The sequence below is a fragment of the Fusarium venenatum genome (genome assembly GCF_020744135.1).
Source record: "Fusarium venenatum strain MPI-CAGE-CH-0201 chromosome Unknown EDB82scaffold_3, whole genome shotgun sequence".
NCBI classification, from domain to species: Eukaryota; Fungi; Ascomycota; class Sordariomycetes; order Hypocreales; family Nectriaceae; genus Fusarium; species Fusarium venenatum.
In genome coordinates this window covers 1,583,985-1,599,890 of record NW_027072131.1, presented here as the reverse complement: position 1 = coordinate 1,599,890, position 15,906 = coordinate 1,583,985, and the positions used below count along the sequence as shown (strand labels likewise).

General features: G+C 50.0%; 3 protein-coding genes across 3 annotated transcripts; 2 read left to right on the top strand and 1 right to left on the bottom strand.

Annotated features, from left to right (window-relative positions):
• Positions 1-3,776: 3,776 nt before the first annotated feature.
• Positions 3,777-9,489, top strand: EDB82DRAFT_504073 (uncharacterized protein). The gene is made up of 5 exons (XM_025726738.2): positions 3,777-4,058; positions 4,210-4,831; positions 4,896-5,379; positions 5,457-7,687; positions 7,741-9,489. The coding sequence occupies exons 1-5, from the start codon at positions 4,044-4,046 to the stop codon at positions 9,138-9,140; spliced, it is 4,752 nt and encodes a 1,583-aa protein (XP_025581275.2). The 5' UTR covers positions 3,777-4,043; the 3' UTR covers positions 9,141-9,489.
• Positions 9,490-9,895: 406 nt separating this feature from the next.
• Positions 9,896-11,875, top strand: EDB82DRAFT_538062 (kinase-like domain-containing protein). Its single transcript, XM_025726737.2, has 3 exons — positions 9,896-10,469; positions 10,522-11,074; positions 11,128-11,875. The coding sequence occupies exons 1-3, from the start codon at positions 10,350-10,352 to the stop codon at positions 11,664-11,666; spliced, it is 1,212 nt and encodes a 403-aa protein (XP_025581274.1). The 5' UTR covers positions 9,896-10,349; the 3' UTR covers positions 11,667-11,875.
• Positions 11,876-11,877: 2 nt separating this feature from the next.
• Positions 11,878-15,827, bottom strand: EDB82DRAFT_463421 (glycosyl hydrolases family 38 N-terminal domain-containing protein). The gene is made up of 3 exons (XM_025726736.2): positions 15,293-15,827; positions 13,497-15,237; positions 11,878-13,449 (listed from the first exon to the last, which is right to left on the bottom strand). The coding sequence occupies exons 1-3, from the start codon at positions 15,439-15,441 to the stop codon at positions 12,097-12,099; spliced, it is 3,243 nt and encodes a 1,080-aa protein (XP_025581273.2). The 5' UTR covers positions 15,442-15,827; the 3' UTR covers positions 11,878-12,096.
• Between the last annotated feature and the right edge of the window lie 79 nt (positions 15,828-15,906).

Sequence of the window (15,906 nt, the reverse complement as noted above, 5' to 3'; positions counted from 1 at the left end):
CAGAACTGCGGTATCCTCCCCGAGAACTCTGATAGCATTCGGGCGCAGGTTGATTATTCGACAATTGTGCTCTGCACATTCCCAGCCTGTCCATAACCTTGCATCTCGTGTGCGCCACTCCCTCTTTGGGCCCAGATTACCTACGGGTATACACGTGTACCATCGCTGTCCGCTACATAGCAAAAAGTTTGATATGATTTTGAGAGGACAAATACGCTGTTGAAACGCGTCTAAGGATCAATTGAGTTGATCGACATCAATCGCTCGTTATTTTTGGCGTATTTTCCATTTACCGAGTTGTTGTGGTGTTTCGTATTGTCTGTACCAAGTCTCGAGTGTCGTTGACCACCGTTCCCCTACAGTCGGGTCGGGTGTTTAGCCCCACGACCCTTTCCAATCACCTACCAGCCCAGTACGTTCTTTTTTTTTTTCGGAGGGGCTACTAAGTTAATTGGCTTGGGGGTGTGCCTTGTCCGATCCGTCTATGGAATCTTGATTCGACGACCACTTGACAACACCGTGCAGCGGCAGCAACAGAATAAAGAGCAGCATCAGCATCGCTTCCATCTACCTGCAGCCCCGAGGCATTGGCTACCAACACTAACCCGGCTGTCATCTACTTCCTAATCTTATTTGTTGTTTTCTTCTACCGCCGAATTTGATAATCTGCACTATAAAGGTCGAATCCATACTGTGCCACCCTAACGTCTTTTTTTTCTTGCTTATCGCCAGATCGTCCGGCTCATTTCGCGCGACAGGTCGTGATTCAGACCAGACCATCACCGAGACATTTCTGTCGTTTCAATTTCGGCGTGGCCTATTATCTGGGTATGGGTCAAACTTGGCCAGGCTTCCATCCTAACAGCAAAGGCTGCGGTACTGCAGCACCTCTATATTATTTTATTTTAGGCACATGGGAGCCTCACAAAGAACATGATACGTACCCCAACTTGTGGCTTTGGTCGGAGTGCGAGAAGAAGAAAAAGACAGCCACTTTCTCAGACAATCGGATATCCACTGGCATGTGTGGCCAAGACTAACTTTGATAAACAGGTCACATATTCAAGGTGACAGGTTCTACTTGAGATTGCCGTAATGATGCCAGCACTTGGTAAATTGTAACAATGAGAGTTGAGACATTCACGTCCGATATGGTAAGCTGCTAAAGCAAACTCGACATGGGCCAGACGGGAAAAAGCCAGTCGAGTCCCAAACAAGGGGGGTCTGAGCCCACCATCCGTCATTAAAATCATTTACGTATCCAACTATCTCTGATAAGTACTTGTTCTGGTAGCAAACCAGGCTTGTCATCGCCAGGGTAGGCCTGAGAAAGAACCCGAACAGAACAGCAAAGATCCAAAGACACCAGCACTCGTTTCTGCCTCTCTCTCTTTCTCTCACACACTCCCGAGGTCAGATCCTTGTCAATCACAGTACGTACCTCGATGGATCCGCTGCAGGGCATCATCTCTGGGCAAGCAACCTTCTGTCCATCCAACCGGAGCCCCGGCCATGTTTGTGGAGCTGAGAAGGTTCACTACACCAGCAGCTCATCCTTAGCCCTATTGCCGACTCCCTCTCGTCAGCTCCCCCCAACTTTGAGGACCTCAACATCATCACCGCACATTCGTTTTTTTTCCTGGTGCGAAATTGATGGGCCTAGGTCTAGCTGGGATTGCCGATGGTTGAAATGTATATCGGCACTAGTAGTGTTACTCTATTCGCTAGAATTGGTACCAGCTGACTGAGCTGCCTTTTACCAGTATTAGACAGCACCCTCCTCGTAGTAATCTTGATCAACTATTTTAATGCAATCTTGACCGATCCATTGTGCCAGTCCGGATATCTCAACGTCGCCGGCTCTATTGAGTCAAGACGTCATGTCATGATGGTGGAGAGGCAGGAAACAGCTAGTTAGTCGCATCATCAAAGCAAGAAAATGTGGTGATTTGGATCAAGGGGTCTATTATTGACGGTGTTGTGCTGTCGAACGTGGAAAATCGTCGTTTCGCACATTGCTCCTTGTCGCGCAGCAGGGCGATATACTCCGTACTCTAGACAGGGTTAATTATACTGGCCCCTTCCATGAGTAAGGCTATATCTAATGTGGATGTACATATCCATGAAGCCATAAACTTACTACGAGCAAGCTCCGAAAAGACATGTCAACAAATCTGTCGTGCCGAAAATGACGCGAGATATGAGACTCTGTGGCTACTGGAGCCTGCGGTGACCCGGATGAAGAGATAACTCCTGGTTGAGTGAGGTGAATGATGGTATATGTCACCGGCTTGACAATAGTTTATAAGCTAGATGCACAGCGTTTACAAACATTCAGAAGAAGGGAATAGGAGTATTTTACGGTGGGAATATGACTCAACGTTAATAAGCTTACAGTTATATCATCATGGCTTCTCAGGTGCAAAAAGTGCGGCCTTAATACCCGGCGATGAGTCTGTAAACATTCGTGGGATTGAGTCGGCGGCGGGAAGGGAGGGTGCAAGGGTGTAGGAGATGCAACGGGAAATGCGGATGACTTGGCACTCCATGCTCTTCCAAACTCACATTCTCGTGACAAACTCTTGTAACATCTCGTTTCTTCGCAATACAGTACAGAACTCTACCCGAAACCGAAACGCAACTTTCGCTCAGCCAAATTGCGAATATAAAGTTTCAACGGAATTCTGCAGAGTGACTTTGGAACCATGTCATGGTACGTATTACTAGAACGTCGATCTGGTCGTTGGTGAATGGTGAGCAGGCTGGTCATGCCTGAGACTGCATGGGACAACAATGTATAGGAGAGACAAAAGAGTTGTCGAACCGAATTGAGCGAGAGAACACTGAAGTAAGGTAGAGAGTGTTGTACAGAGTGGGAGAGTTATTGTTGGACAGAGATGTCCTCGAAAAGTCTGCACCTTTATCTCCGGCAACAAGGGCAATGATGGCACAGGCAAATCGAGGTGAGCAAAAATGAGACAAGGTTCCATCACTCATTCATCCATTTACGCATAGGTATACCATCTACATCATTTGCCCGACTGTTTCTAGTTACCTGGGTAGCCACAAGCACACCTGGCTTACCTGCCTGCCTGCTTAATTTTGGATGCTTCTTACACCGATTCACGCGAGTCTGCATGTGCGGTCTGGGTAAGATAATTTATAGGTATCTGCTTTCAATGTTCTTGATTTAAGTAGTTTTACATAGGCTGGTGAGTAGTTCTGCTTTGCCGACCCAAGCTTCGACAGTCTTGTAGGCCCTAAATTAGATTTTCCCACCAAAAAAGGTGACTTGACGTCTCGACCAGACCGAATCAAACCAATGCAATCTATTGTGACCTGGCCTCGTAGTGGTTCTGACTTCTCCCCCCCAGGCATGGCCTGCTCTTCTCTTTGTGGGAGGACCCGTGGACCCATAGACACGCCTCAGAGTTGGGTTGAGATCCGTCGGCTCGTCAGTGCTGCGAGACCCAGATGGACCCCCGTGGAGACTTGAAGTAACGCTGATGACCAGGGTGCTAGATGTAGAAACTGTGTTGACATTTATCGTGCCTGGGGTGCAAGATAGGTTTTCTTGGGTGCTCATCAGCCGCCACCTGATTAGTGGCTACCTGCTCGCTACAAGCTCGGCTCTAAAACAACCCCTGCCGTGCACTATAATCAGAGTGGATGCATCGACCAGGCCAGGGCCGCCGCCTCGGGGTGCCAGTGCCAGGACGTTTCTTCTCCCAGCACCTGGGAATCATGCCTCTTCCTCCTTCTTAACCTTACTTACTCCATCATCCAGAGTAGTAAAATATCTATCTCGAGCTTCTAGCTCTATTCACTTTTCCACAGCCGGGACGGATTCGTTTCATCTCGAGCTATTTTCATCTCGTCTCTTATATCACTGTTAGAGCTCTATACCTTACACGCCTCGCACTCTTGCCCACCTAGGCTATTTCATCCTCGCAGCTTCCACCATCAAGCCATCACCTCGGGCATGCCTTCATACGCGATTCACCACATCTCATCGTTGCGCAAGTGATTCTCTGCTGGATGTCATGGCACAACAAAATGTGAGTTGAATCTCTATTCCCTTCAACGAAAACCTTCACTCTCTTTCTCCCCACTATACTTTTTTATGTTTATAGCTTGGGGTCTCTCATTTCACCTTCAACCTGTGAGGTCATGGGCGCGATTGGACCCTATTTCTAACACAAAACTCAGGACTCCAAAGTCTCAGACCCAGACGCTCAATCTGTTTCCGACCCAATGACTACTCAATCAGGTTTGGATAGCGCGGCCAAGGATGCCAGCGCAGATGCAGCTTCTGGGTACGGCACTCGTTCTCGCAACAGGAACGGCTCATCGCGTATCAACTATGCTGAGGATAGGGATATTGATGCCGATGTTTATGATTATTATCATGACAAAAAAGACGGTGACTCCAAAAAGACGTCCCGTCAGTCCAGCGCTGCTGTGAACAGCGATGCGCCTCGTGGCGGTGCCAGCTCGCGCAAGGCTCTCGTCGACGAGTCAAAGCCAGCGCAGTCTGTAAATACCCCCAAGGAGCAACAATCGGGCAGCTCAAACAATGCTTCTACCACGACACAGCCGTCGGCTGCTTCTTCTCAGCCTACACGGAAACGCAAGGTTGCAGGCACTTCAGCAGGTTCCACTAACCAAGCGACATCAACTACCAGCAACACAACAAAAAAGCCAACGACATCCGGAACAGCTGCCGGCATTTCGTGGCCTGAAACTAATATGTTGACTTTTGAGAACTGCAAAGGACAACCTGTTGATGGCAAGATGACAGCCGACGATGGCACGGTGTTGGAGCCAAATGGTAACGTCTTGAAAAAAAGTCCACCAGAAATTTAAATTGAGCGTAGCTAACCTGGCGATTGCAGATCATGTGTACCTTGTCTGTGAGCCACCTGGGGAACCCTATTATTTAGGCCGCATCATGGAGTTTCTTCATGTCCAGAATGACAACAGCAGACCTGTGGAGGCAATCCGCATAAACTGGTACTACCGACCAAAAGATATTGGCCGAAAGTCCACAGACACACGTATGGTCTTTGCGACCATGCATTCCGACATCAGCCCGTTGACTGCGCTTCGCGGGAAATGTCAGATTCACCATAAAGCTGAGATTTCAAACATGGATGCCTATCGCAAGACGTCCGACAGCTTTTGGTACGACAAACTGTATGATCGGTATATCCAAAAGAATTACGATCTAATTCCGACGCGTTCCATTGTCAACGTTCCAGGCAACGTGAAAAAGGTGCTCGACGAACGCTGGAAGTACGTGCTAGTTGAACAGGGGCGTGGCAAGGAGCTCACTAGCGCCGTTAAGCTCTGCAAGAGATGCACAGGCTATTGCGCAAGGTACGTACCACATTTGACTTACACTGCCCCACGTCCCTGTCCCACGTTCAGTGGCTGACTTGATTGGCGCACTTCAGCAACGACTCAGTTGACTGTGCCGTATGCCAAAACACATATCATATGAATTGTGTGAACCCGCCTCTATTGAAAAAGCCATCCAGAGGTTTCGCATGGTCATGCGCTGCCTGCAGTCGTGCACAGGAGCGAAAACTCGAGGCTCGTAACACTCCTAATGTGAATGATCCCACCGTGGATGCCGACGATGATGAGCCAATGGACGAAGAGGACGAGGAGATGCAGGGGGTCGACACCAGCCGCACGAGTCCGGAAGAAGGAGACCATGCTCCCCATGAAGGCACTGCAGAGCAGATATACCAGGCGTCACTCTGGCCTTATCGGTACCTAGGAATGCACTGCAAGCCCGAGGACGCACTTGACTATGATGACAGAATTCATCCCCGCGCAGCTACGAGAATTGGCCCAAGGAATCAAGCGACAGTTTTGCCATGGCCAGGACAACCGGTAGAGTACGTCAAGCCGCTCGAGTTCAAGAAGAATGGCAAAAAGGACACCAAGTCAAAGGAAGCATTGGCTGCGATTGAAGCTGAAAAGATCTCACGGGTAAATCGACCAAAATGGGTACAGGATATGCCTCCTGGATACACAGTACGAGGCGAGGATTACGACGAAGACGACCCGAATTGCACCGCAAAACCCATGTGGATACCTCCCCCAGAAGACGTCATCAAAGAGAAGGAAATCAATCAATACATGGAAAAGGCCAAGGGAATGGCCAAAGATCTTGGTTTGCCAGAACGCTCGACAAATCTCCAGGATGTTGCTGCCGATACACTATTTCACACTGGATTTGACACGAAGCGTGCCCTCAAAGCTCTTCCCGAAAAGGACAAGGCGGAATTCAAAGAGCCAGAGCTGACACCAGCAGAACAAAAGAAATTCGAGGAAGCTGTTATCAAATACGGCTCTGAGCTTTATCTCGTGCGAAAGCATGTTAAATCCATGTACTACGGCATGGTGACTCGCTACTATTATGCTTGGAAGAAATCAGAACGCGGGATGCAGGTCCTGGAGAACATGGCTGGCCGAAAGGGAAAGAAAGAGGCGAAACGAGCAGAAGCCGCCGCTAACAAGATGGCCGACGACGTTGCGGACAACGACGACGATTCCGCCTTTGATACCGAGAAGGCGAACCAGAAGAAGCGAGGATTTGTGTGTCAATTCTGCTCGACAACCTCATCCAGGCAATGGAGACGAGCCCCGAACCCTATGTCTGGTGTTGTCAACGACGGTGGTTCTAAAAATTCGAACAAGGACAAAGGTCAGGAGCGGGTGGTCGCATTGTGCCGCCGATGCGCCGAACTCTGGCGACGGTATGCTATTCGATGGGAGGACATGGAAGAAGTGGCCAAGAAGGTGGCACAGTCAGGTGGCCGAGCTTGGAAGCGCAAGCAAGATGAAGAACTTCTCAAGGAACTGCAAGCCGCAAAGGAGATGGGCATGATGACGCCAGAACGTGCGCCAACCCCCTCGGCGACGCCAGCAGCCGTTACCAGCGCACAGGAACCGCCACGGAAAAAGCTCAAGAGTGTACCCTTGGACAAAGACGCAGAAAACGGCCACTCTGATACTGCCAGCGTGGCTGGCTCTACTACATCTAAAAAGAAGGACAAGAGTGTGGAAAGAGCCGCAGCTCCTGAGATGCCAAAGCCTCGAGTTCTACCTTGTGCAGTCTGTGGTGAATTGGGACCCCAAGGAGATCAGCACTTGTCATGCCGAGAATGCCGTTTGACAGTACATCGCAACTGCTACGGCGTCATGGATAATCGAAATCCTGAAAAATGGACATGCGACATGTGTTTGAACGATAAGAACCCTCAGGTCTCGATTCGTTACAAATGTGTTCTATGTCCTCACGAGTACACGGAACATGATTTCGTGGAACAGCCAAGACTGACACATCACAAAAAGAAAATGTCAGAGAAAGACCGCGAGAGAGAGCGTTTGGAGGTCCAGCAAGCTCGAAAAGCTGCCGACTTTTACCGCAAGAAGCAGGAGGACATGAATCGACCAGTCAACCCTCGGGAGCCACTCAAGAGAACCGCTGACAACAATTGGGTCCATGTTACTTGCGCTGTTTGGACCCCAGAAGTCAAATTTGGCAACGCCAAGGCATTGGAACCCTCAGAGGGAATTCCTTCAATTCCCAGAGCCCGATACAATGAGACCTGTAAAGTCTGCGACAAGATTGAAGGTGCCTGTGTCTCTTGTCATCAGTGTCGCGCCCCGCGTAAGTTTTTGTGCCAGGATGGCTGTATTCGGATTTGCTAACCAGAGCCATAGTACATGTGGAATGTGCACGACAACAGGGACATATTCTTGGGTTCGAAATTTCACCTGTGAAAGGCTCCAAGAGAGACCAAGTCAACGTTGTAACCGTCAACGGAGAGAGTGGCACCATGTCAGCGACCGTGTGGTGCAAGGAACATGCTCCTACCAAGACTACTATTCATCACATGCACGACGTTGTGGATGATTCGGGACTTAACGCTCTGCAACTCTATGTTCAAAATTTCAAGCAAGCCGACCTCACTTTGACAGGCACCGCTCGCAAGGCCAACCTCATGGCGAATGCAGCCAAACTGACCGGTACAGCGACCCAGTCTGGTCTACGAAGATCTTCAACGACTGCTCTACCTACAAACCACCAGCGCAACGGTGAGACGGGAGACGCTGCCTCGGATCCCAGACAACCAGGAGGGAAGGTTTGCATTACTTGTGGTGTCGATGTCAGCCCGAAATGGTACCCGATTGACAATTCACAAGAACGCGAACTTACCAATGGCCACTACGGCACACTTGGAAGCGAGGCACAGAAATTTGTGGAACAAAGGCGTTTTCAGTGTCACAAGTGTCGCAAAGCCCAGCCCACTGCGAAGACGCACCCGCCACGACCATCGCCTGCTATGCCAGACGCTCCGCCGCCCCTGGCTCACGAAGCGGCTATATCAGCCACTGCGGCACCTCCTCTGCGTAGTCCGCCACAGATGATTGCTCATCGTGAAGCGCATGCTGCCGCCTATGCCTGGCCAGCTCATGGTCATCCTCAAACAGGGCCCCCAGCAATGCAAGCGCCTGCGCTTGTCGCCGATCATGCCCTTGGAGCTCGGCCACCAGCTCCTCACGCCTATGCAGCTCCACCACCTCATCGGCCGGCATACAGCGATTGGGGTCGACCCGCGAGTCAGCAGAGCTCGCCTCCTCCTCGACATATAAACGGAGGGCCCCCTCCCCCGCCTATTCATAATGCACCGCCGATGTCGAACTTGTCTTCCTTACGACCACCGCCTGTAGTCGGGCCTGTACCGCCTGCACCACCACCTGCGAGCCATCACGGCAGCCACCCTTCGTCACCGTACGCTAATGGATTGCCTCTATCTCCTCGGCAATTAAATGGACCAGCACCCCCATCCCGATACGCTCATCCCTACCAACATCATGGGCGACCTGGCCCTCCAGCACACCTCACACCACCGAGCATGGCGAATGGAGCGCCGCCTCCTCCTCCTTCTGCGCCACCCAGAGATGGATATCCTCGTGAGATGCACCCGCAAAGATCCCCATACCCTGCTCCTGCTCCTCAAACGAGCCCGCCTGGCTCTCGGAACGGACCCCCACCTCCACAGAACCGTCCAGCAAGCGGAGCAAGTGCCAGCCCTTCGCTACGAAATCTCTTATCGTAGTCTTATGGGCAGGGCAATATGGAAACCTGCTAATGGCAGACTCGAATCAAGGGGTGACTGGCGAATGGTCAAAGACAGTTTCATCGATATACAACTTTGATGCGCGCAACTCAGTATACTTATATACATCTCTCAGTGAGGGCACGATTGTTTTTGGAAGTTGATTGTGATGAGATTGATTGTCAAGGGGCTCGATTGCATTGGGGTTAGCGACTTGGGTATTGGAATGAGATACAGTCTTTGTTAGAGTATTGTTATTGTAAAAAGCACTGGGGGTATAGTGCCGGATCCTTTTAGCTTATTATAGATAAAATCAAGAAATGCCAGCTATGATGATTACATTGCAGTATTTAAGATGTTCATGATTTCTTGTTTCCATGGCTGTCTTTGACTTTATCCTATCACAAACTAAACGGGAAATTGCATAGACATCGAGTATGAACCAATTAGACGATTGGCCCGTTTCTCTAACCGCTACTGGATCTAACTGATTCCAGCTAGCGATTTTGTGAGCTCCACTCTGGGAAATCCCAAGTCAAGTGTACGTCCAGACACCCCCAGGTCCCGAAGCCTCAGGGTCTAGTCTTTGACGACAAGTGCGTTCCAGGTTAATTATTAAAGCTCAATAGATTTGAATCACGTCTGACCACTACGTTAGTACTGATAAAAAATCTATTAGTTATGATCGAGAATCAAAGTCTTAGGTCGCAAATCAAGCATCACACCCTCACATCTTAAACAATACATCCCGTTTCAGTGGAGGTAACCAAGGCAGGTACGTACAGTACCCAAGTCGTGGCGTTTCAGGGCTGAGGTGGCTCAGACTAGAACCTCTCTCACCTCAGTTCAACATCAGCCAGAGTAGCATCTCGACATTCAATCTCTCCCATCCCTTCTTAGGCACTGCATCATTCTTTTTAAGCCGCTTTATAGCGTTGAATTCGTGAAAAACGCACTGCGAGCTGATCGCATCATCATCAACTGTGTCGTCATCCAGCCAATTGCGACCGTGATACCAACCAACATCTTCAACCATACTTGTCCCTGCCGATCCATATCTTCTCTACAGAGCGAAATTCTTTCTTCATTTCTTCGCATAGCCGATCTTCCATTGGCTAAAGACCCTATCTTGGAAGTTAGGGAACGATTGATTACGAACCGAGGAGACACATAGTTCCACGAGCTACCACACATCTGCCACCATTCATCATGGCGCAAATCCTCCTCGACCTCTTTTACTCCTTCGGGAACTGCCTCAACTGCTTCCCCGGGAACCCCAACTTGAAGATCAATAACCGAAGCTTCAAGATCCTAAGACTTCTCGGAGAAGTAAGTCCCTGATCCCAGGTCTTCCGGATCACCCGTCACTGACAGGCGCTAGGGCGGTTTCTCATACGTCTACCTCGTCGAAGACACCTCTACCCATGAGCTTTTCGCCCTCAAGAAGATCCGATGTCCTTTCGGCGCCGAATCAGTCCAGCAGGCCATGCGCGAGGTTGACGCCTACCGCCTCTTCTCCCACGTCCCGACCATCATCTCTGCCATTGACCACTCGGTTGCGACCGAGCGTGGCGCCGACGAGTCTACGAAAACCGTCTACGTCCTCCTACCGTACTACAAGCGCGGCAATCTACAGGACATGATCAATGCGAACTTGGTCAACCACGATCGCTTCCCCGAGCGCCGCCTCATGTTGCTTTTCCTTGGGGTGTGCAAGGCTCTCCGTGCTATGCATGATTACAAGCCTGCCGTAGAGCGCATGAACATGGGCCGAGAAGAGGATGAGATAAACAATGGCGAAAGAAATAACACAAGAGGCAAGCGAACTGAGGAAGAGGAGGAGGGTGAGCAAGAGCGAGGTCTGCTGGAAGGCGAAAGCCAAGTCAACGGTGGCAGGTCAATTCAGCATTATGCCCATCGAGATATCAAACCAGGTAAACACTCTTTTGCGCCAGTCTACTTCTTTCAGACGCTAACGCAGTATCAGGTAACATCATGATTGACGACACTGGTTCAACTCCGATTCTTATGGATCTTGGATCCGTTGCGCCCTCGCCTATTCCTGTGACATCACAATCTCTAGCCCTCCAGATCCAAGACACAGCCGCCGAGCACTCAACAATGCCTTACCGTGCTCCCGAGCTCTTTGATGTTCAGACCGGCATGGTGATCGACACAAAGGTTGATATTTGGTCTTTGGGCTGCACGCTCTACGCCTGCCTCGTTGGCAAGTCACCCTTTGAGATGCGTTCAGACGAGACTGGCGGTACTCTGTCGCTGTGTGTTCTGGGCGGTGACTGGCGTTTCCCCGACGAGGGCCCTGCTGGTGTCAAACGTAATAACAGCATGCGCCCGCAGCAGGGACAACAGCAGCAACAGAAAGCACCTGCGGTTGAGATCAGCGAGCCTATTCGCGAAGTCGTGAGGAAGTGTCTTAGTGTCGAGCCTGCGGAGCGGCCTGACATTAACGAACTCATTCAAATGGTCCAGACAGTCATTGAGGAGCTGCCTGATGATTCTAATTAGGTGCTACATGTGTGTGGGTGTGTGTAATTTTCAAGTTACTGTGCGACAGAGCGACGAGTTTTGGATACGGGGAAAGATATCTCCTTGCTGATCTTCCACGGGTCGAGGATGCATTCGCCTCGGCCTAGATGTTTATAGCTATCAATTCACATGATGGAGGTGGCGTTTTAGGAATCACAAATAGAGCCATTTATTGGTAATCGACTAAGTTCTTGTTTCATAGCCATGCTGCTCTCGGTTACTGCACCAATCGTGCTACTACTGATGCCCAGTCGGGTGGAATCCTTTTGTAATCCATAAAGTCTCATTCTGTTTAATTCGTAGTGCAATATTGAGCAACACCAGTCGGTTTGCTAGTACTTCAAAGGATAACCCAACGCCTGTCTTCTTCTGGGTCCGTACAAACACAACCTTCCAGCTCCGTGTCGCTCTACAGCTGGAGCTTAAAGGTGGCGACTTCGAAAGGCCGCAGTGTGATTGGAATCTTGCCATCTTCCTGTTCAATCTCTTCCAGGTCGTCCTCCAAGATGTTTGTCTTGGTGACACGCTTGACGTCAAAGCTTGTTTGGATGGTGCCACGACTGCGACCACCCAAAGATTCGTATACGCGAAGAATAATGCTTTGGCCCTTGTTCACGCGAAGACCCTCATTCCGGGTTACGTCTTCGTCGTCTTGGCCTCGCTTGATGGTGTCAAGCACAAGAGACTCGGACTCGTCAGTGTTGACAAGCTTGATAGGCGCACTGGAAAGACTTTCAAGGGCGACCTTTGAAGCAGTAACAGGCTTTAGAGGATTGTTGAAAGCATAAGCAGCCTTAACCGTAGCCGAAGACAGGCCTCCCTTGTGAGGAAGAATGGCCCATCGAATGGTGTGACATCCCATATCAGCATTGGCATCGGGCGCCTTGGGCGATCGTAGAAGTGACAATCGCATCATCTTGCCCGCAGTCGCGAAGCCATATTTGCAGTCATTCAAAATGGAAACGCCGTAGTTATTCTCCGAGAGATCAGCGAATTTGTGACAGCACACCTCGAATTTAGCCATGTCCCAGCTTGTGTTGTAGTGAGTTGGTCGTTTGGTAATGCTAAAAGCTGTCTCGTACGAAGCCTCGTTGTTGACAACGTTGACAGGGAATTCAACCTTGAGGAACTTGGAGTCTTCGTGCCAGTTGACATTGGCCTTGACGTCAATCTGAGAAGGTTGACCTTTAAGGGCCGCTGAGAGTGTGGTGTATGACTTGATCGAACTGTTTTCGCTGATCTTGATCTCAGTGACCAAAGTAACTCGATGGGCCTTCTGTTCAAAAATCTTGGTCTTGCCATATTCAACCTTTCTGCGTGCATCGAGATGGTAAACTTCAACATCCCAGGCCTGCCAGTAAAGCGGAATATCGTCGAATATGACAAACTTGTTGGCCTCACCACCCTTCTCGATAACCTCACGATCATTTTCAATATCGTAAATCGACGTAATGACACCGTTATCAACAACGACACGGAGTTGGTCGTTTTGCAAGACATATACGTCGGTCGACTGTTCCATCACGGTAACTGCAGGCTTCTCCTCTTGCACCTTGAACGAGCGGAGGGCCAATAGTTGACCATCACCACATGCGATACCGACTTCACTATCGGAGAGCTCCACGAGCTCTTTTCGGTGCCAAGGCAGTGTGTTGATGGCCACCGATTCGTTAAGGCTTGATGAGAATTGGCTGGCAATATTGAGTGAATCGTAGAGATCGTTCAGAAGACGTTTGCCAGTTTCAAAAACTTCAGCGTAGACCTAGAAACAGGTTAGCAAGGTTTTTGAGTCGGATTGCAAGCACGCACCTTATCGGAATCGTCGTAACACATCTCAATGCTACTTCCTGGTAGACAGTCATGGAACTGGCAGAGAAGGACAGATTCCCACATATCATCAAGATCCTTGGTTGGGTACTTGTACTTCTTGTTCTTGATTGATGCATACGTGGCCAATTGTTCGATGTCCCGTAGCATCACCTCGGCCTTTCGGTTGTAATACTTGTTGTTGGCTTGTGTGGTGTACGTTCCTCTGTGTAGCTCAAAGTAGAGTTCGCCGTACCAGGTAGGAAACTCGGTGGCTTTCTGGTTGAGTCGATCAAAATAGTCGCCAACAGTCAAGCCCATCTTGATCTTTGGGATGCCACCGATAGTGTTGCTGATCCCAGCACATCGACGGAGCTTTTCGAAGTGTTGCCAAGTAGGGCCACCACCGCCATCACCTTTGCCAAAGACAAGCAGAGATGTGCTGTCGACTCGCATCGTTTTGTGTTTCTCAATACTTCTCTTCAAGTCACCAAAGTCGGCATTTGCTGTGTATGTCTCAGAAGGAGGCATGTGGCAAATGACCTGGCTTCCATCAGGACTCACCCACATGAATGTCGTGTGAGGAAAGTTATTGATATTGTTCCAGCTCAGCTTCTGGGTCAGGAAACGATCCATGTCGGCCAGTCGACAGAGCTGTGGAAGTTGGCTCGAATAGCCAAAAGTGTCAGGAAGCCAGAACGTACGGCATCGTGAGCCGAACTCGGCCTCAAAGAACCGTTGGCCGTAAAAGAATTGTCGCACAAGCGATTCACCACTGGGCAGATTTGTGTCGTGTTCGACCCAGCTGCCACCAATAGGGTGGAACTGGCCTTCCTTTACCTTCTGCTTGACTCGCTTGTATGCAGCAGGATAGTAGGTCTTGAGCCATTTGTACTGTTGAGCTTGGGAGCAAGCAAAATTGGCCTCTGGGTAGCGATCCATGAGGTCACATTGGTTCGTCCAAGATCGAACAACTTTGCGCTTTGTCTCAGCCCAAGGCCAGAGCCAGCAACTATCGATGTGACAATGACCAATACCGAATACCACGGGGTCCTTTCCTACTTCATATACCTTGTGAGAGTCAACATCAGGGCCGAGAATTTCACGAGCAATTTCTCGGCACTTGAGAATGGAGTCCTGGTTGTTGACCTCGAAGGTATTGATGATTTTCATGGCTACAGCCAGTGCATGATTCTGCTCAGCCGAGTTCTCAGGAAGCTCTCGGGCAGCATCGCCGATCTCCCAGATATCTATGTGAAGCTTGCGAGCTGGCACGTTAACAGCCACGATATCGGCTTTGCTGAGGTTGAAGCGTCTGTTGGGATCCGGTGGAGCAATGGTCGTAGTGCCGTTGGGGGCGTTTCCAAACATGCCGTTACAAGCCATCTCAATATAAATAGTGTGTTCTTCGCCATCGCGGAATGAGTCGGGAATGATCCACTCGATGCGCTCGCCGCTGCCAGTGAGGCCTTGGATGGGGACACCATCCTCTGTCCAGATAGTACCCTCATTGCTGGCATCCCAGTGTAGCTCAATGAGCTCTTCATCCTTGATGTCTTTGGGAATGCGTAGGATGACCTTGAACCAATGAGTGGACCAGGAAGGACCAAAAGAAGTGCCGGTATGGGTTTCCCTGAATTCGTGACTGACAGCATCTTCAAATGTCGGACGGGAAAGATCTGGTGCGTCCCAGACGGAGAGTTGCACATGAGGTTTGCCTGAGTATCTGGCATTGTCCATATTCCTGTTTTGGATAACAGTCAGTAACAATTTCATCTTTGAGAGTTGGTATGACATACGCTTGCAGGTTGACCTTGTAGTACTGTCCTGACTTATAGAACGGTTCAATGCGACCCTTCAGAATGCTCGTTTTTGGAACGCCGACGGGCCGCTCGGCGAAGAGAGGGTAGGAAGAATCATTTCCCTTTGGCTCGGTACCACCACCCATAGTGAAGATGTCGGGATGTCCTGGAGCGGGAGGAGCTGATCGATTTGAGATACGTCGCTGCTTCCCAGAAATCGGTGGTCGAAGCTGGTCTTCAGGAGAAGGCGAGTGACGAGGACAAGCTGCAGAAGTTGACGACACGCGGTCGAACGTATTGTTGATACTACTGAATTATGGTGAGCAAACGCCTTTGGGTTGGGGGTTGATGAGGACGTCAAACGAAGAGGAAACAAGATGGGGACGAGGAAACAGTGATGAATGAATATGTAGAACGTCACGGGAGGAGGAATGAGAATGAATTGGTATTGAATAGCTGAGTTCGGTGTTGATGAATGTACTGCACGTATGTCTGTGAAACGTAGGCGCGGGAAGCAAGCTCTGTGTTAAGCTCTGTGCTAGGTCAAGTGAGCTCCGACAAGCTCCAACGAGTGGGTGTACGACTGCCGATCGAGAGTGTTGACAATAACA

Bases quoted from the DNA above. Each gene is read 5' to 3' on its own strand.
- EDB82DRAFT_463421 (XM_025726736.2), bottom strand. From the start codon at position 15,441: ATGGGTGGTGGTACCGAGCCAAAGGGAAATGATTCTTCCTACCCTCTC. The intron at 15,238-15,292 runs GTATGTCATACC...TATCCAAAACAG, and splicing joins TACAAGGTCAACCTGCAAGC to GAATATGGACAATGCCAGAT. The intron at 13,450-13,496 runs GTGCGTGCTTGC...ACCTGTTTCTAG, and splicing joins GTTACGACGATTCCGATAAG to GTCTACGCTGAAGTTTTTGA.
- EDB82DRAFT_504073 (XM_025726738.2), top strand. The intron at 5,380-5,456 runs GTACGTACCACA...GGCGCACTTCAG, and splicing joins TGCACAGGCTATTGCGCAAG to CAACGACTCAGTTGACTGTG. The intron at 7,688-7,740 runs GTAAGTTTTTGT...CCAGAGCCATAG, and splicing joins TCATCAGTGTCGCGCCCCGC to TACATGTGGAATGTGCACGA.
- EDB82DRAFT_538062 (XM_025726737.2), top strand. From the start codon at position 10,350: ATGGCGCAAATCCTCCTCGACCTCTTTTACTCCTTCGGGAACTGCCTC. The intron at 10,470-10,521 runs GTAAGTCCCTGA...GACAGGCGCTAG, and splicing joins TCCTAAGACTTCTCGGAGAA to GGCGGTTTCTCATACGTCTA. The intron at 11,075-11,127 runs GTAAACACTCTT...ACGCAGTATCAG, and splicing joins CCATCGAGATATCAAACCAG to GTAACATCATGATTGACGAC.